Source organism: Dipteris shenzhenensis, chromosome 11 (genome assembly GCF_047967505.1).
Source record: "Dipteris shenzhenensis isolate YYH24624 ecotype China chromosome 11, Dip_SZ_1.0, whole genome shotgun sequence".
Taxonomy (NCBI): Eukaryota; Viridiplantae; Streptophyta; class Polypodiopsida; order Gleicheniales; family Dipteridaceae; genus Dipteris; species Dipteris shenzhenensis.
Window position 1 is genome coordinate 2,038,399 of NC_141606.1, and position 23,390 is coordinate 2,061,788.

The 23,390-nt window shown below is 44.1% G+C and overlaps 1 protein-coding gene across 1 annotated transcript in view; it reads left to right on the top strand.

The window, feature by feature from the left end:
* The window catches only part of LOC147896475 (30-kDa cleavage and polyadenylation specificity factor 30-like), a 39,745-nt gene extending 20,927 nt beyond the window's left edge, over positions 1-18,818 (top strand). The window contains exons 5-7 of the mRNA XM_087381290.1: positions 16,234-16,302; positions 16,598-16,684; positions 17,267-18,818. Of these exons, the coding sequence (XP_087237416.1) occupies positions 16,234-16,302; positions 16,598-16,684; positions 17,267-18,256 (1,146 nt within the window). The 3' untranslated portion in view covers positions 18,257-18,818. The remainder of the gene's footprint in view (positions 1-16,233; positions 16,303-16,597; positions 16,685-17,266) is intronic.
* The last annotated feature ends 4,572 nt before the right edge of the window (positions 18,819-23,390 follow it).

The following is a 23,390-nucleotide window of genomic DNA, read 5'->3' on the forward strand; positions in this document are numbered from 1 at the left end:
TTTACGGTTGAGGAGCTTTAGGAAGCCCTCAAGGCTCTCCAGACCCAGAAGTGTCCTGGCGAAGATGGCTTGACTCCGGCCTTCTTCCGGAGATCATTTCCACACCTTTCCGACTAGCATGCCAGGAGATTTTTGACACGGGCTCTTCTGCAGTCCTTGAGCAGGGGTTGGATTTGTTTGATCTCGAAAGGGGGAGATAGGTCCGACATCCGGCAGTGGAGACCGATCATTGTGCTTAATAGCGCTTACAAATTCCCCGCCAAGGTCTTGAGCTTGCGGTTACGGCCCCATCTTACGGACATCATCCACGACACACAGACGGGGTTTGTCCAGGAACGCAGCATCTTGGACAACATCTTTGCTTTTTGGGAGGCAGTGGATTGGTCCAGGGAGGAGTCACAGCTGCTGGCTGTTCTTCTCTTGGACTTGAGAAGGCCTATGACAGCGTGGAGTGGTCCTTCTTGGAGGGCAGTATGTAGAGATTGGGTTTCTCAGATAGATGGGCCAGAGGAGTTTCAGCGCTCTATGCGGGGAGCTCTAGCCAGATGGTTATCGGAGGACATACGGGCGAGGCCTTTCCTCTCTCGCGCCCGGTCCGCCGGGGCTGCCCTCTTGCTTCTTTCCTCTTCCTTTTTGTGGCAGAAGCCTTGGACTACTATTTGAGATCACAAGTGGCGGGTCTCACAGGGTTGAGGCTCCCAATCCGTCAGGAAGAGGAACTGCTTGACTCTGAGTTTGCAGATGACACGGCCTTGTACGCTGAGGGCACCACAACGAGCTTGGAGAGAGTCAGGGGAGCCTTGGCTCTCTACTGCGAGGCCTTGGGTGCACGGATCAATTGGACAAAGTCTATAGGTTTCTACACGGGCTAGGAGGAGATGCAAGTGGAGGGGTAGTGCCATTGTTGCTCTGGTGGTTTCCTGGAGACGATTCCGCATTGCCTGTGGAGCTGTCGCAGAGCATCGAGGATCTGGTAAGGCAAAGGAATTAGCAAAGGTTCGGGCTGCCAGGAAGGATGGTAAATGGGCAGTCTACTGGGACGGGATAGCACTCATTAGAGAGTTTAAATCAAAACCAAAAGACTCTTAGTCTTAAACTGATGTAAGGCCAACTATATATATGTGTGTATGTTTTATCTAGGCTACAATATAGGTACTCTCTAAATAAATGGAGCTGCTTTTGCACTCCTTGGGAGCTGCCCTGCGCCCTCCCTAAGCTGATGTACTAGATGGCTTTCATGTTGTCCCATAGACCTCTCGATCTCCCGTGGACGTTAATAGACTTTCTTTCTTTCTTTCTTTCTTTCTTTCTTTCTGACCTTGTATTCGGTAAGCTGGGGAGACCTCATCAATCTGGAACGCGTGTCCTCCCTCTGTCAACCAGGCCATTATCCCCCAGGTGTAGTCCCTCTAGAGACTCTCCATGCGGGTCATGATCTGGAGGGTTCCCATCCTTTAGTTGAGCCTTGGTGAGTTCCTCGGCTATCCATATCTTCATCTCTTTCAGCTTGTGAGATTGTCGCAAAACCTTTATACGTATGTCTCGTGAGTTGAACGTAATGATAGCATGCCCATTACGTTGACCGATATGAACTACTCGAGCTTCACCGTCATCATCTGGGTTGTCAGGATTGTCATCGGCATCTGCTGTCTAGTCAACAGTAGGCATGGCTGTTTGGACATGTGCTAAGGTAGCACTAAAAGATTCATCTTCTTTATACCATCCATGTGGAAGCCCCCCAATTCTGATTTTCAAAGCATTATCCTTTCTAGCTGCATGTTCTTTAATCTCTTCTTGAATATCAGTGTTGACCTTTGCATCAAACTCCACAGTCACTTCTTGCTTGGCTGTCTGCATCTCAGTATGAACTAGATTCTTGACTGCAGAGACTAGTTGGGGGGTAGGGGGGGAAGCATTGCATGACTTTATAACCTCGTCAATGACTTCCTTCTTACCAGGTCCTTCCAAGACTTGAATTCTAGCTATGGCATCTGTTAGCTGCATCCTCAGCTCTCTCACTTGATCTTGTAGGAAGTAAATTTGTTCATGATATCCAAGAATTGTCGGTCAAAAAGACCACCTTGTTCATATATATGTGCATACGGGGAAGGCGTCCTGGCTGCCACTGTGGAGTATCTGGCTTTGTTACTGGAGGCTGCTGGAGTGGAAGGGGTTTTTGAAGAGGAGGAAGGTAGGCTGGGCCATGCGTTGCTGGCCATATCTCCTGTTACCCCCTGGCTGAGCTAACCCCCTAGTTGGGCTGGGGTTCAGCCCAGCTAGGAGAGGCTATGGGAGGGGGGCCGGAGAGACTACGGGAGGGGGGGCGGGGAGGCTACGGGAGGGGGGTCAGAGAGGCTACGAGAGGGGGGCGGAGAGGCTATGGGAGGGGGGGCGGAGAGGCTACAGGAGGGGGGGAGGCTACGGGAGGGGGGGAGAGGCGGAGAGGCTACGGGAGGGGCGGAGAGGCTAGGGGAGGGGGGGCAGAGGCAGAGAGGCTACGGGAGGCCTCACGGGCTTATTGGACATGAGGCAGTCCCTCCGGATAGCCTAGCTCCCCAGTGAATCCCTCGCGGAGTGAAGATGTAGAAGACTGCAGGCCAAGCCTTGCAGAAACGAGCTCGCTGCTCAATAGTCGCTCTAGAGCCTGGAGTCCCACGCTCCCAGGTGGAGCGTAGAGTACAGATGCATTCCTACCAATGGCGACCATGGTAGCCGAGGGTGGAACTTGGTGCTCACCCATCACAAGACTGCAACGAGCCACCCAGATGTTCCACGTAGTGATGCTGGCTACCACCTCCCAAACGCTGTCCTCCAAAGGAGAGAGGTTGTATAGTCCCCCCACTTGGCTGTTAGCCCCAGTATCAGAGATTCCCTAGGCAGCGAGCTGGGTTTCTCTGGAACGACTGGTTTTTCTTTCAGCCTTTTCCTGGTTTTTCTCCATACTCAGCACCTTCGAGGCTGCTGTTTTATATGAAGTTTTTCAAGCATTAATAGAAGGTTCCTCTCTTTGAAAAAAAGAAAAAGAAAAAAAAGAAGCCAACCAGAGTGTCAATCCTAGGAGGGGGCGTCGATGTGTGAGGCAGCTGTGGTGGCAAAAACCTTGTGATAGGACTTTGGCGGCTGTCAACATGTACACCCCTTTGTATTCTGTTGGCCGTAGCCCTGCGATGAACAAGTGCCACTGTCAATTCTGTGGGTCATGCATTTGGTCTAGTGCGCATGGAGGGAAGGTCCCCTAGTGTGATCTGTGCCTCGCCCCCTTCGTGGGTCTTGTTGCTCAGTACGGCCTAGCTGGAAAAATTCGGTGATCATACTCTGGGTCGAGTCTGGCTCTGTGTGATGATCTCCCCTACGTGCCCTAAGCAACGGCTCCGTGTGTCGTATGACCTCATGGATGAAGGCTGCTAAGCATCTTTGGTCTGGATAGGACAAGATGCTGGGTATGGAGCTGAAGCCATCTCTTAGAAGGCTGTGAAATTGACCCTTGATCTCATAGTACACCAAGCGAAATGCTCCTCTGACTCAATCATCTCGGGAATTGCACAATGTGCAAAGGCGAACCTCTCTAGGTATCCCCTCCACTTGACCACTCTCTATACGAAGACGGTGTGATGAGACCCGGAACGATCGAAATCCTCATGGAGTGGGAGTGGGGGAGGTGGTTCCGCATGTATCCTGGTAGGTCGATGAAGCCCTCCTTTGAAATCCGTGGTCTACACACACACGCACACGCCCATGCCCACGTGCACGTGCACACACACACACACAGAGTAAGGGAGGTGGTTCCGCATGTATTTTGGTAGGTCGATGAAGCCCTCCTCTGAAATCTGTAGGCAGTGGTCTACACACACACACACACACACACACACACACACACACAGTCAGTCTATTAACGTCCATGGGAGACCAATCGGTCTATGGGACAACAAAAACTCATCTTGTACATTTGCTTAGGGAGGGTTTGTAAACATAATTGGCCATACATCAATTTAAGACTGAGGTTCTTTCGGTTCGGACTTAAACTCTTTAATGATTGCTCTACCTTCACGATATCTGCCCATTTTCCATCCTGCCTAGCAGCCTTGACCTTGGCTTATTCCGTTGCCTTATTCTTCAATTGAGGTTCCTCAGCTATCCATATCTTGGTCCCTTTTAACTTTTAGGATTGTCGGAGAAGCTTGGCCTGTAGATCTCGTGAGTTATGCGTAATAATAGCATGGCCTTTAGAGTGTAGGATACAGGTTGCTCTAGTTTCATCTTCATCGTCAAGATCCTTGTCCTTGTCCACTGTCCAATCAATAGTAGGCATGGCCGCTTTGACATGTGCTAGAGTATCACTAAAAGATCCTCTTTGTACCATCCTTTAGGGAGTCTCCCAATTCTGATCTTCAAAGCATTATCGTGTCTAGGTGCATGTTCATTGATCACTTCGTGGATGTCTGCTTTATTTACCTTTGCATCAAACTCTACAGTTACTTCCTTTTTAACAGTTTGTACTAACTGAGGGATAGGACGGGAAGCCTTGCAAGACTTTAACTACCTCGTCAATTACTGCTTGCTTGCTAGGTCCTTCAAGGACTTGCATTCTGGCCACCACTGTATCCGCTAATTGCATATTTAAATCTCTCACTTGTTGCTGTAGATAATAAATCTGTTCATGGTGCCCAATGATGGGCTGGTTCAGACCTCCTCGTAGGTATGTGTGCGCATATGGAGAGGTGTTATAGCTGGAATTGTGGCATATCGTTAACCTGCTAGCCGAAGTTGTTGGGTGAAGGGAGACTTCGAAGAGAGGTTGGGCCACTCCTTGTAAGCCATGTCTGTTGTTACCCCCTAGCTAAGCTAAACCCCAAACTGGACTAGGGGTTTCAGCCTAGCTTGGGGTTAGATGAAGAGCTGCCTCCCCCCGACCTTTTTGTGGAGCTACTGGTGGAGAAAAGGGGTGGTGACCTCCTTGATGCGCCGACACGCTGCTTGACCTGACCTCGTGGTAGCGGGTGCTACTAGGCAGCTAGACAGAGAATAAGGCTACGATAGGTGGAGTTGAGGGTTATGCCGACGAGCTAAGGGCTAAGGGGGTAAGGGTTACGACAGACGGGTGGCGATGCACGCTAGGGCAAGCAATGGAAGTTCAAGAAATGAAGCAATGGAGACAAAAACGAGCTGCTGTACTGAACTGCTGCCATGATGAAATTAGTACAACTAATCCTATATGATGAAACCCTAGGATAGGTGTCATAGTGGTACAAATTGTACTAACTGATACATGACCTTTTTGGTACCAAATGTTCTAACTTCCTATACAAGGCACATACCAAGTAATGAGTGGCACCTATGGATAGCCCATAGAATGGACTACAAACCCCCCCTCCATGGTATGGCCTGAAGTATCCTGGACACGTCTTAGAATACTTGAAGAGCTAATGTCATGGTTGCACATGTTCATCTCGTAGTGATATAGCAACCTATGATTGTATAGAGCATAACAAATCAAGTCACAAAAGGAAGTCACAAAAGGTACTAAGTTCAAAGCTTGCTGGAAATCTTCAAACTTAGGTCAAGGAAGAGCCTTCATAAAAAGATCTGTTAAGTTGTCTTTAGTGGGAACATAAGACAACTGAATATCACCTGCTGATAATCTCTCTCTGACATAGTGATAGTGAACCTATGCTTTGTGTGAGCATGGAAAAGTGGATTCCGTGCAACAGCCAAAGCACTCTGACTATCAGTGAAGATGATTGTAGGAGCAGTTTAACATACATGAAGATTTGTAAGTAACTTCCGGAGCCAGACACATACCACTGTAGCTGTAAAAGCTGCTTTATACTCAGCCTCACAACTAGAAGTAGCAACTGTGGTTTGCTTCTTGCTGAACTAAGAGATGCATGAAGTATCAAGCATGAAACAGTTGCCACTATGTGACACACGGGGTCATAACAGTCAGCCCAATCACTATCAGTGAATCCATGCATGACAAGTGAAGAATTGGCCTCATAGAGAAGGCCCAAATGCTGTGTGCCTTTGAGGTATACTTGAAGACACGCTTCACGGCCTGCCAATCGTGTGTGGAGGGGCTGTGCATATATCTGCTCACCTGTGAGATATCATACTAAAGATCGGGTCTGGTATGGCATAAATAAATCAAACAACCTGAACCAACTGCTTGCTGATAGAGAGTGACATCACATGCACCACTGCCATCCGCAGATGAGAAATGAAAACAAGGCTCTAATGGTGTGGGTATGGGCTTGCAATCCTCAAACTGAAAACGCTGCAAAAGCTGTCCAATATACTTGGATTGTGACATCAAAATACCCCCCTCACTACTAGCAAATTGAATGCCCAGATAACAATGCAAAAGACCAAGATCAGACATAGCAAATTTCCTCTGCAAGTCAAGCTTAAAAGCTGCAATTTGCTCAGCATGTGTCCTAGTCACAAGCATGTCATCCACATAGAGTACTAAAATTAGCAAATCTGTCCCAGTCTTACGGATGTAAAGGGTAGCCTTTGTAGGGCTGTTCTGAAAGCCAAGACTTAGCAAATGAGCATGTATTCTTGAATACCAAGCCCAGGGTGCCTGTTTCAATCCATAGAGGGCTTTCTTTAACCGGCATACCAGAACCTGCAACCTCAAAGCCAGGAGGTTGGGTAACATAGACTTCCTCTTGCAAGTGCCTGTGAAGAAAAGCTGTCTTAATATCAAGCTGATGTACCTCCCAGTGAAAGTGGGCAGCAAAGGCAATAACAATCCTGATAGTAGTGATCCTGGAAGTGGGGGAAAAAGTCTCCTCAAAGTCAATGCCTTGTTGCTGTGCATAGCCCTTAGCAACAAGATGAGCTTTGTAACGGTCCATTGAACTATCAACTTTCTGTTTAATCTTGTATATCCACTTAGTCCCAATGGCATTCTTGCTTAGAGGCAAGTCACACAACTCCCAAGTGTTATTTTGATGGATGGAATCCAATTCAGCTTGTATGGACTGCAACCAACATTCATTTTCAAAGGCATCCTTATGGCATAATGGCTCTTCATTGCATGCTTTAGCAACCAATGCAGAAGCAACTGAATTAGCATGTTCTTTCTTGACAGCTGCTCTAGTACGGGCTGGCAGAGGAGCATCTTGTTTGCTGGCTTTTAGAGTGTCAAGGAGCCAACAGGAAGCCTTTTGGGCTCTTGAATTTCAGCTCTCTCTTTGTCAATGGCCCTATCGTCAGATTTGTTCTTGGTCTTGCCTTTGCCAGGCTTACCCTTTGTAGGAAACCGCAGAAACTGCCACATGTCGAAAGGGGAGCGCCGATTGCGAGGGTCCCACTCCCTGTCTCATAGCCACTCTCTCTCTCTATCTCTCTCTTCCCCAAAAAGTCCCAGGAGGGATGAGAGAGAGAGAGGGTTCATCCACCAATATATTCAAGGCACCCAAATCTCCCACATTGCTTATGGGATTGGGATGCCAATAATCCACGTGTCCAAGTGCCACAAGAAGCTCCATTATCTATTACACCATAGAAACCACAAGGGGGTATACCAAGGGGCTTAGCCCATATCTAACACCCCCTGTGGGCTAAGCACCTTGAAATGTGAGCTTAGTCAAATCAAAGACTAGCCCACAAACTAGAGGTGATGCGAGACAAATGCATAATGCATGGGTACGACAAACCAAAGCCGTCATGACTCAAAGTCCACTTTGACCGAGACGGCCAATAACTATTGCGGAGCAGTTGTCGCCGACAAGTCGCACTTAAGCCATGTGTTGTGAATCACGACACTTCAGAGCAGTCAAAGTTTGCCAAAGACGAGCGCCGCCACGTGTCGTTCATGCAATAGCTGCATGGGACAAACGTGCACAGTCCGATTTAGAGAGCAAGCTCTGATACCATGTAGGAAACCGTAGAAAGCGCCACGTGTCGAAAGGGGAGCATTGGGTGCAGGGGTCCCACTCCCTGTCTCATACTCAAGCATCCACTTCTGTTCTGACCCAATTGAGAGGCATTCAGGCATCCAAACCACTGGCAAACTGAGCTTAAGAAGCCTCAAGGCTATCACATGCATCCACACTGTCCTTGGGTCTACCACATGAACACCCTTGAGTCTGGGTGCTTGCTAGAACTTGTAGGAGTCTTGAAAGGACTACAAACAACACGCATGCACTGCAAAAAGCTACAAAGCAAGAATGAACAAAGAAAAACAGAACTTGAAATAAATTCCCCTTGTCTGTGGTAGAGGGACGAGCTCCTTCCTCGCACCTACCCTCTGTCCAGGCTCCCCACAGGGTGCAGGTGGCTTCCAGCAATCAGGATAAGAGAGAAAATGAAGGTAGAGAGTGGAGGGTGAGCAAGAAAGTGCTGTAGAGGTCAACAAGTAATCAGATCTACCCCAAAGCCTTGACCGTAGGATTTGATGCTTCGATCTCCGTGCCCCATAGCCCATACAATAGCCTTGAAATGCGTGCCCAACAGGCTGTACAGCAGCAAAGAGCCTCGAATCCCACACCAAACAATCCGTGCAGAAGGTAAAATGTCTTGAAATTCGTGCCGCAAGCTGTACAACTTGTCAAGATGCGTGTCTGCAGCCAAGCTGCCTTGAAAAACGTGCCAAGGGGAGGGGGAAGCAGCCAGAGCAGCAGCACACAAGAGCAGGAGCAGCAAAAGTGTAACGAAAAACACACAGGAGGTTTTCGCTCGACGTCCAACCCCTCTAGGAGAGTGAGGGGAGAGAGATGGAAGGAGGGGGGATTAGCAAAATACTTGTTGATTCAGTTGTACCAACTGGAAGGGCATGCATACACATGCATGTCAAATGGCACGTCCTTCTTGCCATTTGCCTCTTCATTAAAGTCCTAACCCAAATACCAAGGACAACGCAGGTTGTCCTTGGGCCCAACCTTTAGACCCCTCTGTTAAAGCCTTTGCCTTGCCCCTAGGACCCAGTGGTGCACCTAGACTTTGCCCCTAGGAACTTCTAGGAAGCGTGCACTTCCTCTAGCCAGTCTCTCACGGCCAAACCATTACTACACTTAACCATGATTAACCTTGGGTTAAGCATGTTTTGAGTTACACAGATACTTTACATCACTTTTTACGTCCCCGTGATAGCAAGCAGGCACATTTCATACTTGTACGGAAGACCATAGGACCAAGGTGTTTTTAGCACAACCCCAAGATGACCAACTTATCTGGAGAGTTGTATTTGATATCATGGGGACGAATAGCGATCACCTGTAGAGGAACTGCTGTCCTCGAAAAAGCTCCCATCCAAGTGGTGGAAGTAATAGGCAACTCAACTGTCCATTCCACCGGGATTCTTGTCATCCCTAGATGGATGACCAAAGTGAGATAGCCAACTTCACAGTGCTTGATTTACTAAGATGTTATATGGCTGACGAGAAATCAGAGTGGGAATAGTACCTCTCATTGGTAGGGTTTACTTATAACAACACTGTCTACAACTCCACTTGAAAAGCCCTGTTTGACGTAATTTATGGGAAAGTATTTTACCACCCATCATGAGGACTAAAGATGAAATATTTGCAGCTGAATAGTATGTCACAGATCTCGAGAGAGCATTCGGCCAAGTCCGAACAACAATTGAAAGAACTCGTGAGAAGCACAAAAGGGTTGCAGATAAACATAGAGAGCACTTAACCTTCAACAGGATGATTGGGTGCTTCTAAAATTGGAGAAGGATAGGCTCAGAAAGTTAAAGGGCAAAGAAAAGTTTATCCCAAGCTTTCTACTAGGTATTATGGTCCTTTCTGTGTTACGAGAGAAATAGCCTATAGGTTGGAATTGCTTGAGCACTGGAAAATTTATAATGCATTTCATGTGAGCAAAAAGTATCAAGGACCTGAGCATACGTGTGAAGAACCAGACTTTTCGAGAATGCAAATGTGTGCAATGCATGCAGAATTTGAATGCTGATTGGCCCTCCTGTTGGAATGGTCACCTCCCCATCTGTAAGCCCCCATATGAGGAGAGCATGGGGGAGGGAGACCTAGGGCAGGATATGCTCAAAAGAAGAGAGGAGGGTACCTGGCTGATCTGCAGGAGCATAAGGCGGAGCAGAGGACAGCAGTAGGGACCCAAGAGAAGAGGCCTTGAGCTCACGGATGATGTCAGCAACAGTACGGAACAGTACGGAGCTGAGGCGCACACGTGTGGGCAGATCAGGGAGCCAAGAAATCGCGCAGCATAGTGGGGGTCTATGAGCAGGTATACAGCCTGCAGCAGGGTCTCCAGCAGCAGCAAAGGGGAGCCTAGCAGCAGCCCAAAAGGGCCTGGCTAGGGCCCTTATATAGGGCTGGTTGGGCTGAGCCAACCAGGTCGGTTGGGCCAGCCAACCAGGTCTGTCCAGTCGGCCCATTTAGGGCTGGCTGGTCGGTCCATTTGAAAGGGCCTTGAGGCCTATAAAAGGAGAGGCACTGGCTTCATTTCATCATCCAGCAGCCAGCAGTTCCAGGGCAGAAAGGAGCAGCAGGAAGCCTACTCTCTAGGCCTATCTATAGGAGGTGAGAGAGTGCAACAAGGGATGCAGACTTAGCCAGGAAGGGCTGGACCTTGGCTGTCTTCTAGGGCAGCAAGGTGCTGAGATTATCACTTGCAGCAGCAAACAGCCAGCAGATAGGAGCAGCAAAGGAGCTTCCCTTGGGCCTATGTTCAGGAGGTGAAGGGAGCACAAGGAGCTGCAGAGTAAGAGCTGAGAGAGCTGCCCACCTAGGCTGGTGCAAAGACAGCAAGGTGGAAGGGATCTGGACGGATAGTCTACAGAAGCTCGAGGTGGAGCACACGGACTCGAGTCTAGAGATAACTGGCTGATAGGAGAAGGACCTTGTGGTAAGATCAGAGGACCACACCATTGGTAGGACTTTGGATCTATATCTTTTGTATTGTGTCCATAGTTTTGGACGGAAATATATTTTGGTGGTTTCTCTATCTGGCTGGTTCATTGTCTATTGATGAGTCTACACATCTAATCTATGTGACGCACATTAAGTAAAGAAGTTTGTGATTCCACACCCCACACGCACACTGTGTGAGCTCTTGGGCATTACTATAAGTCTTCCGCTGTGTGTACCCTCTGTTGGGTAAATTCTAACACCTCTAATGGGAAAGAGCGCCCTTGTGAGAGTACTTGTTTCTATTTTCGACCCACATGCAAGGTGTGTGTGAGATGGTGGATGAATGACCTTGTGGTAAGATCAGAGGACCACACCATTGGTGGGACTCTGGATCTATATCTTTTGTATTGTGTCCATAGTTTTGGACGGAAATATATTTTGGTGGTTTCTCTATCTGGTTGGTTCATTGTCTATTGATGAGTCTACACCTCTAATCTATGTGACGCACATTAAGTAAAGAAGTTTGTGATTCCACACCCCACACGCACACTGTGTGAGCTCTTGGGCATTACTATAAGTCTTCCGTTGTGTGTACCCTCCGTTGGGTAAATTCTAACACCTCCAATGGGGAAGAGCGCCCTTGTGAGAGTACTTGTTTCTATTTTCGACCCACATGCAAGGTGTGTGTGAGATGGTGGATGAATGCAATGTGAATGAAGAATGCTACGTGAGATTCACAATGAAAGGGTGAATGGTGGATAAATGCAATGTGAATGAAGAATGCTACGTGAGATTCACAATGAAAGGGTGATACCCTTTCATTAATGTCCCTTGAGATCACTCAAGTTCCATCTTCCCATTTACACCTACCCTTAGCCTATGACCCATGCATCTACCATTCAATGCACCTTAATGCACCCTTTCCTTCCTATTGCCCCTAGGACCTATACACGTGTGCGCACATTTTTATTGATAGAATAAGTATCACATGTCCAAATTTAATGCCGTCTGAAGCAGTGGCTCCAGCTTGACTAGTCCTATCTACTGAGATGATCCACCGCCATAACAAATCGGTCGGTGTCTATCATAAATACGTATACATGTTACACCATTGGTGTATAATATATAATGTCTACTAATCACGGATTAGTGATTTCTCTTGTCATGACAATACAGAGACTGTCTTGGAAGCCCAGAGGTGGATGAATTGGAGGAAATCCTTCCACCTGAAAAGGGAACCTAGGGGCAAGGTTATTTATTGATATCTTGTCAAGTTTAAAAATTACTCATCTCTAAATACCAAGTGGATGGATGAGGATTTTCTTTTTGACTATCCATCAATCCTCAATGTGTATAAAGAGGCTTTTCAATTAGGGACAATTGAGTAGAAGCCGAGGGGATGTCACTAAATTGTAATATCCTAAGCAATTAATTAAAAAATGTATTTTAACTTCCACTCAAGAGCCTTGCATTGACCCTAGTCAAAGAACATTGGCCATGGTGAATGAGGCTTGACCATGATCGACCAGAGAATTAAATAATTGGCTTTGGTAAGAGGATTAGGTGTTAGGCTGGTCAACAAGTACTCCCACATTTGTTATGACAACTTCCATGTATGTATAAATATCTGAACCTATGATAAACCAAATAGGTATGAGATCTTGCACCACTTGTGTCATAATCACGCCATTCTCTCATTGACATAGTAGTGACATCCAAAAGAGAAGGAAAAAGAGATGCCAAAAATTCAGGTTGTACCCGATGTGATTGGTGGAGTGGAGTGTTGGATATTGAGCCCTTTTACATTTGTACCTGCAACAATCATTTGGTCTACATAATGAAGACTTTAACTTAGTATCACATCCTTTAGATGTAACTCTGCAAGTTTTAGGATTTGGGGAAAAAATTGATCATCTTATTTATTGGTTAGATCAAGACAATCAAGCTATTGGGTTTCTGGCAGGTGATATTACAGACCACTGGACTCTTTTTTGTTTGGTACGACAAGGATGTCCTCTCAGTGCGTTGTTCTATGCCATAGCAACTCATCCCATGCTATAGTACATGGATCATTTGGCAGATGTAGGTGCCTCCTCACACGGTCTAGAGATACATGGAAGAAAACCCCTGATTGCGTAGGTGGTCTAGTTGTTGGCTGCATGTCAATTTTCAGAAAACTCAAACTTTTACGTCTCTATGAGAAGGCTTGGCATTTTTATTATGGTCGGGGGCCATTGTTTTATCCAACCACCTAGTAAGGCATCTTGGCTATCTTTTGGGGTGGACGGTTACTCACCGTCAACAAATGGACTGGTTGCTTGACATATTGAAGAAGAAATTGGGACTGGCAACATGGCCTTTGCATGTCCGCTACCGCATAGTTCAATCATTTCTGGTTGCCTATATCCAGTTTTATTTGCCTTAGATGATCTTTGCTAAGCAAGACATTTCTGTTTTATGTCTACTACCATGGAGCTTTTGGAGAGGTCATGCTTTTGTCAGAAAGCTCTTAGGCTGCTTTCGGTGGATCACCTTTGTATGCCTAAAATGCATGGAGGACTGAATATCCTTAATATTCACTTGCATTTTCTTGCTCACAAAGGAAAAACGATGCTGCAATTCATGCAAGGTGATCAGCCATGGATTTTCATGATTCAACATTTGATTATGCACCTGTCTTCCCCTGCTTTTGGTCACTGGTAGCCCACTCAATGGGACTTTTGGAAGCACACACTCTCCCATCTTAAATGGAATGGCAGAGACACTTTAGCAGTAACTTTTTGCTTGCTGGGAGTCTTCATCGGTCAAAGGCATTCGCACCTCCTCTGGCTTTATAGAAACCTCTCGCTTTGATTTTCTTTCATCCAAAGGTATCTGCCATGTTAATGATGTGCTTGATGCAGCTGGCATGGCTCTCTCTTTTTCTGCAGCTGTTAGACGATATTTCTTGGGACATCATTATTGGCCTATATGGTTTTATTATCACAGATGCTCCATGATTTTCAGCCAGGTGCTCGTCTTGAGATTCTTTACCGCCTGAAAGACTGGGCTCTTCAATCGGAGGATCACGTTTGCCATGCATTATTCTTATGACAGGTTATGCTTGGGGTAGTTCCCTTTGAATAGGTTTTAGCTCATCGTCATATTGCTCCTACCACATGTCAACGATGTCTGTCTATTCGACAATATGCCTCATTCGTTTTGGCATGCCCGGAGTCCCATGATTTCTTGCTTCTTGTTCAACGACTACTTCAGGATTGTTTCCCTAGTGCTTCCTTTGGCAAGAACTTTTGGCTGTTTGGTTTTCATCCTGTGACGCAGGGCTATGATATTTTTTAGCACTTTGGACCCTATGGAAGGACCTCAATCATCGGGACTTTGGTGATCCTTCTCTGGTTAAATATCAGTTTTTCATTTCATCTCTACGACAATTATTTTATGATAGTCTACATGCACCAGATCTAGATTTACCTGCCTTCTCATCATATAATGACATCTTCTGATGTTTGTGGATAGTTGTTCCTTTCTTTGGGAATGCTCTTTGTAATATAATGATAAATGGATTTCACAAAAAAAAATGCACGCGCGCTCTCAATCTAAGCTGAATAAGAAGTTCTCTATCTTGTCCAGGTGCAGCCTCTCATATGATATTGTTGTTCTAGAATTTTGGGGATTACGTATCATGATCTCTTCGCACGCTCTATTGTATCATGTTAATGTTTTCAGTTTTTGGATTGCTTGAATTTAGGAGCAAAAATAAGCAAAAGGAGAAAAAATTGTGAATTTTTGAGATTAGGGTTTTGAGGGTAATTTCCTAGAATCCACTTCCAGACTTTAGTGGTGAGCTATTCGAGTGATTACATTGAGATTTGATTCTCTTTCAAAAAGATATGTTTTATAAGATATAATGCATAACAAGAAATCGAGAAACTAGTCCAAAAAACAGGAAACAGATCCTATAATTGATTGTGACTTAAAAGAGAAGACTATGGAGGTTGGGGAGAGGTTCTAATCAAAGGCAAGTGCCTGAGGGTAATACTGGGGCTATCAATCAAGATCAGAACAACACATGTCAATAGCAATTAATAAGGAATTGTTTTCATTCAATGCTCACAGTTTTAAAGAAGACATGTGAAATCATGCTCAATAATCAGAGAATGGATCTCAGATTGGAATATCACTTGTCAACTATGAATAAAGGGTTTGATTATCTTAAGAAAAGTCAAATACATGAAGGAAAGAGACCTCTTATAGCCTAGTCCGGCCCACGCAAAGTTCAGGTCACTCATGCTCAAGACACGATATTGGACACAGGATTGCTTATGACAAGAACTTCTCCCGACACAGTTTCTTTCCTGGAATTTCTGGTATCTTCAATAGATCTTTAGGCTGCTGTTACAAAATGTATAAAAATTCAGATTACAAGGAGGCACATGGCCGAAGCAAAGCCTTGTATATGAAGTCAATACTCTCGTACCTTAGTGAGCTTTGTGGTTCTCTATGCAGTTAACCCTCTTGGCATAAGCCAAATCTCCCTAGGCAGGGTTAGGCTTACTTAACCGAGATTAAGTAACTTTGACTGAAGTCAATATTTTGACCAATAGAAAATAACTCTTCGACCATAATTAAATAAACGGAGAACTCTATAATTATGATGAAATAAATGGTCAACTGGGACTTTGATTTGGAGTATTTACAGCTTGGTGACAAGGGCATTTTTTTAAAGGTCGTCCTCTATCTATCTATATATATATCTAAATAAATAAATAAATAAATAAATAAATAAAGATAGATAGAGAGAGAGAGAGAGAGAGAGAGAGAGAGAGAGAAGATTTATTAACGTCTGCAAAAGCCCTCACGGGGCTATGAGACAAAGGTACACATCAGGAAAAAGGAGTGCTCATGGCATCTCCTAGAGAGTGTATAGGGAAACTCTCACAGTAATTATAGATCATACCTATATTCTAGTACTATCATGTTGTGACCTTCATTACATCAGTTTATGAGAGAGAGAGAGAGAGAGAGAGAGAGAGAGAGAGAGAGAGAGGTTTTATTAAGCCTTTGGAAGACTAAAGTGCTCTATGACACAAACTATAACACAATGCAAGAAGAGAGATCCTAAATGCTTCTGCCATTTGCTAAGGAAAATCAACAAAGGGCAAAGCACAATTATGGTTTTTCAACCTTATGAGTGACTATCATGAGATTGAAACAGCACTATGTGTCGTACTTTTAGAGGATGACTTTGGGCATGTTCATATATATATATATATATGGATGTATCCAACTGGTCTACCTCTGAATGCGTTTCCCTACATATGTCAGATCTTAGTGCAGAGAGAGAGAGAGAGAGAGAGAGGGGAGGGGCTGACAAAAGGTCTTCCAATTTGTGCAGTTATGCGAACTTTCTTTCAACAAGACTCGGCACTTGCAAAATCCGTATAATGAGAATCTTCCAGTCAAGGTATACGTCAAGAACTCTTTGTTTGGAACAGCAATAGTTGTTTCTTGTGGAGGTCATGGCAGTTGTATTTCAAAATTTGATACTTGAATGTGATATAGTCAATGATCAATTAAAGTGCCTTTGGTTTTTAAATACAAGCATATGCACATGTGGGCACATGCACACACTATTATACTTTTGAGGTCTCCATGCTTTGGGCTGATATGATCTGTTTCACCAGATTTTCTTCTTTTTGTGCTTGTAAGGGAAGACTTTGATTTAAGGACCTGTTAATCTTATTTGCTTGGTACTACAGATCAGTAGAGATTGCCAAGAATTGGAGCCAACTGTTGGTGGTCAGCTTGCTTCTCTTCTTTATATGGAACCAGACAGTGATCTCATGGTAAGCAATTGTGTAAGGCTGCTCAACATTGGTAGAATCCACAGAGTATTTTTGTTAGCTCCCATCTAGTCGCAGTTGCTGTTGCAGTTGTCAACTTCATCCATTTGCTCCTTGAAAGGGGGTCCTCCAAGCAATATATTTACATACCAAGCCTGGGATATGCATTGGGCTTAGATAGCTTGCAAGATTAATTGAAAATTCTGGAGTTTTGGCCAATCCCTACCGAGAAAAAAGAGTTTGATTGAGTATCGATCTGACCATGGAAGTCAATTTGCAACTGTTAATGATTGGGGCTAGGAGAATTATGCAAAATCCATTACCCTGTTGATCGTATGGAACTATTTTCCCTGGTTAGAAGATGACCATAATGTGATAAAGCGTGAAGCTAACGATTTTAAGTAGCCATCTTCATAGTGCATTATGCAATGTGGAGTATGGGGAATCGATTTTAAGTACCCCTTTGTAATCCTCTTTCAGGACATTGATACCGGTGTGTTTTATATCGTGCAATTACATTAGGAGACAGACCATTATATGTCATCTTTTTAAAGTCGATGTGAAAAAAAACTTGAATGTGTGCAGAAAGTTGCAAATGAGGCTGAATTAAAGAGGGAAGAAGAGAAGGCTCGAGGAACAAGTTCTGGTCAGGATCTGGATGATACCAATATTGTTGCTTTTGAGGACATTGACGAGGACCAAGAGGAAGAAGAGAGTGATGAAGATGACAATTCCAGCCAAACAGCCAGTCAGAGTAGAGGAAGATCTAGTATGGGCAGGGGATCCCGGGCCTTGCCTGGAAGGGTAAACAGAGGTAGGGGAAGGAGTATGGCAGGTGATGCCTTTGTATTAGGTTATGACAGATTCACCCCAAATCCTGCAGATGGTCTGAATGTGCCTGGTAATGCAGCAGGCCGAGGCTTTACTCCGTATCACCACATGCCAATATATGGTGGCCCAGACTTCTCTGGCCTGAGGGCTGGTGCAGCAATGGGTTTTGGGCATATGGATGGACCTGTACCTGCATCAGGGATGGTCTTTCCTGCAAGGCCACCTCCTAATGGGATTTTTTCACATAGTGGTCCAGGAATGATGGGCCCCCCTGGCACTGCTTTAATTGGGCCAGCAAATATTATGGCAGTTTCGAGGCCTCATTTCATGGGAGGTCCAGGTGCAGGCCGGCACAGCAGGCCAGGTGGAATGCCTTTTCGGCCACCTCAGAATGGTGGCCGAGGAAGACGTGGTGTAAGTGACCAGCAAAGGCGGCGGAGGAATGAAAGAACTATAGGAACTCTGAAATTTCATGGTGGTGGGGAGCCAAGGAACATGGGAAAGCCCCTTAAACGGTTTTCTGCTAATGGGGAAATTTTGGGGTCAAGTGAAGTGGAGCTTCACAGTTCTGTGCAGCTGCAGCAGCGACAAGATGGGGGACTTCCCAATAACTTGTTTGCCAAGGATGATGATGATAGCTCAAGCGAAGATGAAGCTCCTCGGAGGTCAAGATATGGTGAGGGCAAGAAGAGGAGACGGGACTGGCAAGGGGAAGACACTTCTATTGCGACCGCATGGGATTAACAGCAGGCACAATGAGGCGATGAATGGGTAGGTGCAATCCTTCAAAGGATGGCTATTGACGCCAGACCATGTATTGGACCTCAAATTGTAATTAAGACTAGCTAAGAGGTGGTACTCAAGGTTATCAGTTTTTCTAAGTGTTTGAAACACGAATCAATTTTTTTCTTTATCATGGTTGCCATACAGGAAATGTATCCCCTACATGTCTAGGCTGCTGTACTGCAGCAGCTTTGAAGCATATGGTTTCATATATGGTGGCCAATTGTCTGCTTAGGGCAGTTGCGTACCAAATGATTCATGCCCTTGGATCTGAAAAGGCTGTATCTGGGCTACATAGTTCCGAGTGAAGATTTGTAAAGCTTCCTTCCAGTCTCCTCCATTAGCCTCAATTGGTTGTCAATTTGCAAGAGCTGCAGGTTATGCGTATCCTTAAGGGATCAGGAGGGTTATGCCTTTAGTAAAGAAAGCTCCCAACCCCTGACATGTCTGTACCATAGATTCGATGTACAATGAAGAGGCATGATAATTTTTTTTGCGGCTCTAGGATTTGTTGCGTTCATGATCATGGAATTCGGTCATATATAATGACAATGGACATTACTGTCTTTTACAAATTGATGTGTAAACCTCTGGCTTGTCTGTCATAGTGTAAATAAATTTTAATGGCTTCAAGCATTCTATAATGACAGTGGACACAATATTCTTGTAAAAATGAACGTGTAATCCTGTCTGTTAAAGTCTTTGTTGTGTCAGAAGTGTACGTCTTGTCTTCTTGGGAACTCTAGATAGCAGATTTTGTGCTGTTGAAAGCATTGTGCTGCCCCCCCCCCAAAAAAAAAAAAGAAAAAAGAAAAGAAAAAGAGCATGCATGCACACATACACATACTATCACATGGAGGAAAGTTAAAGGGTCCTTTTGAGTAAAATGACAAAATCTCATGGATTTGTTGTATAAGATGTCATTCATTTGTGATTTTAGGAGAGATGTATTTGTGCCACTTTCCGTGTATATACACTACAGTCATGCAATTGGATTAAACCTTTACATTATTTTGATTGGGTAGTCAACTAGGAAGAACAAAAAATACATATTTGGACGATTGCAATCCGAGTTATGGAATGACCTAATTGAGAATAACAAGATGTGTGAAATATGGAGCTTCAAGGTTCTATTTTTGGGTTTTCATGATTGACGGTCTATGCAGTGTGAGTTTTGGTAGTTGCCCTTTTCCCTCTTTTTTTTTGAAGAATGGACTAGTATTTTAACACCACGCATTTGAGTTTGAACTAATTATCACTACCAAAAAAAAGGACTAGTATCTTAACACCACCCATTTGAGTTTGAACTAATTATCACTACGGTTCCGAAATTATGCTGGGTTGATAAGCTAATATGCTAACTACTAAACCTATGAGCTAATGTGCTTAATAAATTTTTTATCCCTTATGCCACATAGAGCTAAATTTATTCACATACACACGGATAGAAAAATATTTACCATTTGAGGAGCATCAATACTTTTATAGATACATAGTTCTATAAAGATTACTAGATTGAGGAATGTTTTAAAACCAGTTTTAATTTATTAACTATGTCGTGTTTTCCTTTCCCCCCATGTGTGTCTAGCAGTCGCATGCAAGTCCTTTAAGTTGCCTTAGGGCGTACAGGTTGTGAGGATTTATGTTACGTTACCTTTTCACCTGTGCTTTTGTGTGTCCGTCAAGACTTAACCACATGCCCAAAACTACACGTACTGGCAAGCAAAGCCAACATACTTATAGAAATAGAGTAGTAAGTATAGTAACACACAAAAACACATTAGCAAAAGCAAATAGCATAGCATCACACATATATACAAAGAGTAGCAATTTCAGCGCGCACAAAATTTTACATACACACACACAGAGTATTGACTATAGTTTAGTAGTGACAACAATCAAGACAAGCATCTTGAAACTTGACAATTATGTTACACAACATACATAACCCAAACAACCCAAAACCCAAAAAGTAACAAAACCTGTGAGCCTGTAAGGTATGCAAATAGCATAGGTCAACAAGCTGCATAAAAAGACCAATTATGAATTGGGGGAGAGAGAGATAGAGAGAGAGAGAGAGAGAGAGAGAGAGAGAGAGAGAAGGCTTGGTGATTAGGGAGCACAAGTGTGTTGCTTGTGCAAACTAAAATCATGAATCTTGAATAAGGCAAAAATTATCAGGGATTGGACATAATCTTGGGCGTGTGGCTTTAGATACACCAATGAATGCAACATATACTAGGTTGTCTATATACAAGCAATTGTGAGCAATCTCAAGATGACAAGTGGTTGGAAGTACAATATCATAGAAATGATTCAGTTGATCAACATAGCACAAGCTATGCTTGATAATGAATCAACAAGAAGTACATGCTTCTGTACAAGGAATGAACACCAAATCCATAAAAGCGAATGTGAAGGGAAGGGATTGATGCCTGCCACCATCTTACGAAAACAAAGTTAGTATATGACTTGTTAATGTATTGGGAAGGCAGTTGTCAACATGCCTTCCCACTTGTTATCGTGGTCACATACTAACTTAATAGCTTAAGTGTAAAATATAATTAATGAAGTAAGCCTAAGTGGAGATAGCATGTAGTTTCCTAACTTTGGTGGTAGTTTCTTAGTTCAAGACGCACTATGGGGTTTAGACAACAAGTAGAGACAACCAATATCGTTGTTTTGGATGCTCAGGAAAAAAACTCATCCCACATTATGTAGCTTGGTATTATGTTCCAGTTGGGATGCTTAACACAAGCAGCAAGATTGTAATGTGAAATTTTGATGGAGATTTCAGTAGTGAGGTATGTACATCGTGTATTATGGTTCGATGGACCGTTTTTTGGTGGACAAACATTCATAGGACTTCGAGAGTATGCAATCAAGGGAAGAACCAAAAGCATTACTGGTAAGAATGCAAGCGACACATGTTTGAGGAATCAAGTAGAAAGAGCTCAACAAGCCTGTACATATCGTATTAAGGTCTAGTGCATCCATACTTGCAATGCCCACTCAAATCATTTTGGGGCTGCGTACAAAAGCAAATTTTGAGCAAGTGTGACAGATAGAAGCAGGTTATACCATGGAAGTACGGGGACGTACCTGAGTTACGATTGATCAATGGAGCCATGATTCCTGAGTGCAGCGGTAATTGATTTAAACTACTAGTGCAGGAGCACTTGCTTACCATCCACAATGTAGAGGCTTGAATTGTACCCAATGCGGATTTGAAGCTTCCCATGTTTCTATCCTTGGTATTGCTCATCACAGTGTGTGGTAGCTGTGTGCCCAAGAAGCGGTGCATAATTGCTAGGGGCCGAGTAATTGCTACCAGCAGCATACCCACTATAAAAGGATAGGCCATAGATTTAAGGATCCTTTGAATGAAGGCATATGCTGTTAATTATGTCTTGTGAGGTGGTCAAAAGGGGTGGAGAATTGTCCACCTATCTATTGAGAAATGTATTAAAGGGACGTTTACTTAATTATCTTTCTCAGGCTGTGAGTGATACCATGCATGGCAATGGTTTATAGTTTTATAAGAGTATCCACGTGAGTATATATAAGTGTGAGAGTGTAGGTTGTGTGTGAGTTATGTGTTGTGTGCGGAGTGCGCCATGTCTACATCATGAGTGTTGTAAGGAGTAGCCTATTGCTAAAAGATGTGTGTGTCTGTATAAGTTTTAAATATCCAAGGTTATGTGCTAGCTAAGGTAATCTTATGAATACGTGCGTGCGTGTGTTATGTGTGCGCCATGCGCGCTCTTTTCACACAAAAAAAGTGTTCGTGTGTGTGTGTGGGTGTGCATGTGCATGTGCATGTGCATGTGCATCCATAGTGTATGTTGGTGCTTATGCATGCATGTGTATGTTTGGGGGGTACTTGTTAAGGATGGTGTAGATTGCACCATAGAGTAGCACTATACGAGCATAGGGCCAATCACTGACCCTATCCCTAAGGGGTAAAGATGACATAGTGTATCGTTCTCTTGTGCACTTCTCTCTTCTGATCCCTAGTGTAAGCCCTTGCTTTGTCATGGCACAAGTCCTTGCTTCAATCAAGGCAACAAACAATCCTTCTTAAGGCATCTTTGTCTTTGAAGAGCTCATCTTGTACAAATTCATCTCCTCTTTGATTTGGTTCGGCGATATATCATTATGACTCATAGAGCATGAGTATTTGTGATTCATTGTGAGATTCGAGGGGTTTTTTGGTGTGTTTTTGTGTGAGAGAGGTTAAGCGGTAGTGAGGGTTCTAGTTTCAAGCTTCCCTCTTCCTAGCCTTCACAACTTTACCTTCTTGGAGAAGTGGAGTTCCACATATTGGGCACATTGTATTTTTTGACTAGACCAAAGATGCTATCAACAAAACTTCAATAACCACAATGCTCAGATGAGAAAGCAAGCAACACAATGAACAGCTTCTAGAGATGACAACAGACTCAACCAACAAGCACAAGCACTTAATGTTAGAGCAAGCAATAAGCAAATAGCAAAGGCAAAGACAAGCAAACACTTGATTGACAAACAACAAGTACCAACAAAGGTACCAATGCCAATGCAAACAAAAAGACTATGGGCAAGGACTCAAAGGACAAAAGAATAAAAAAGCATAGATGACTCTTGTGCAAGCGGTAGCAATGCCTACAACCAAGCAATGAAGTCGAGCAAAGACTCCTAGGGGCAACGACCAAGAAGCAAATTGACAACAATGAAGGTAGATGCTAGATGTCCAATGCGACTCAAGCCATGCAAACTACGTACAAGAACGACTTCTTGTATGTCATTGGCACTGTTCGAGTCACATTGCTTCTACACAATGCACTATGCTAACTATAACTATAGCTAGAACAATGCAGCAATGCACACTGGATGCACTATGCTAACTATAACTATAGCTAGAACAATACAGCAATGCACACTGGATGCACTATGCTAACTATAACTATAGCTAGAACAATACAGCAATGCAATATGTGACTCAACTAACTATAAGCCAAAAAAAAAAAAGAAATATGCAAGCCATCTATGACTCAGGCTTGACACATGATGTTGGACGCAAGCGCAAGCCACAACAACCTATGATGCCACTTGC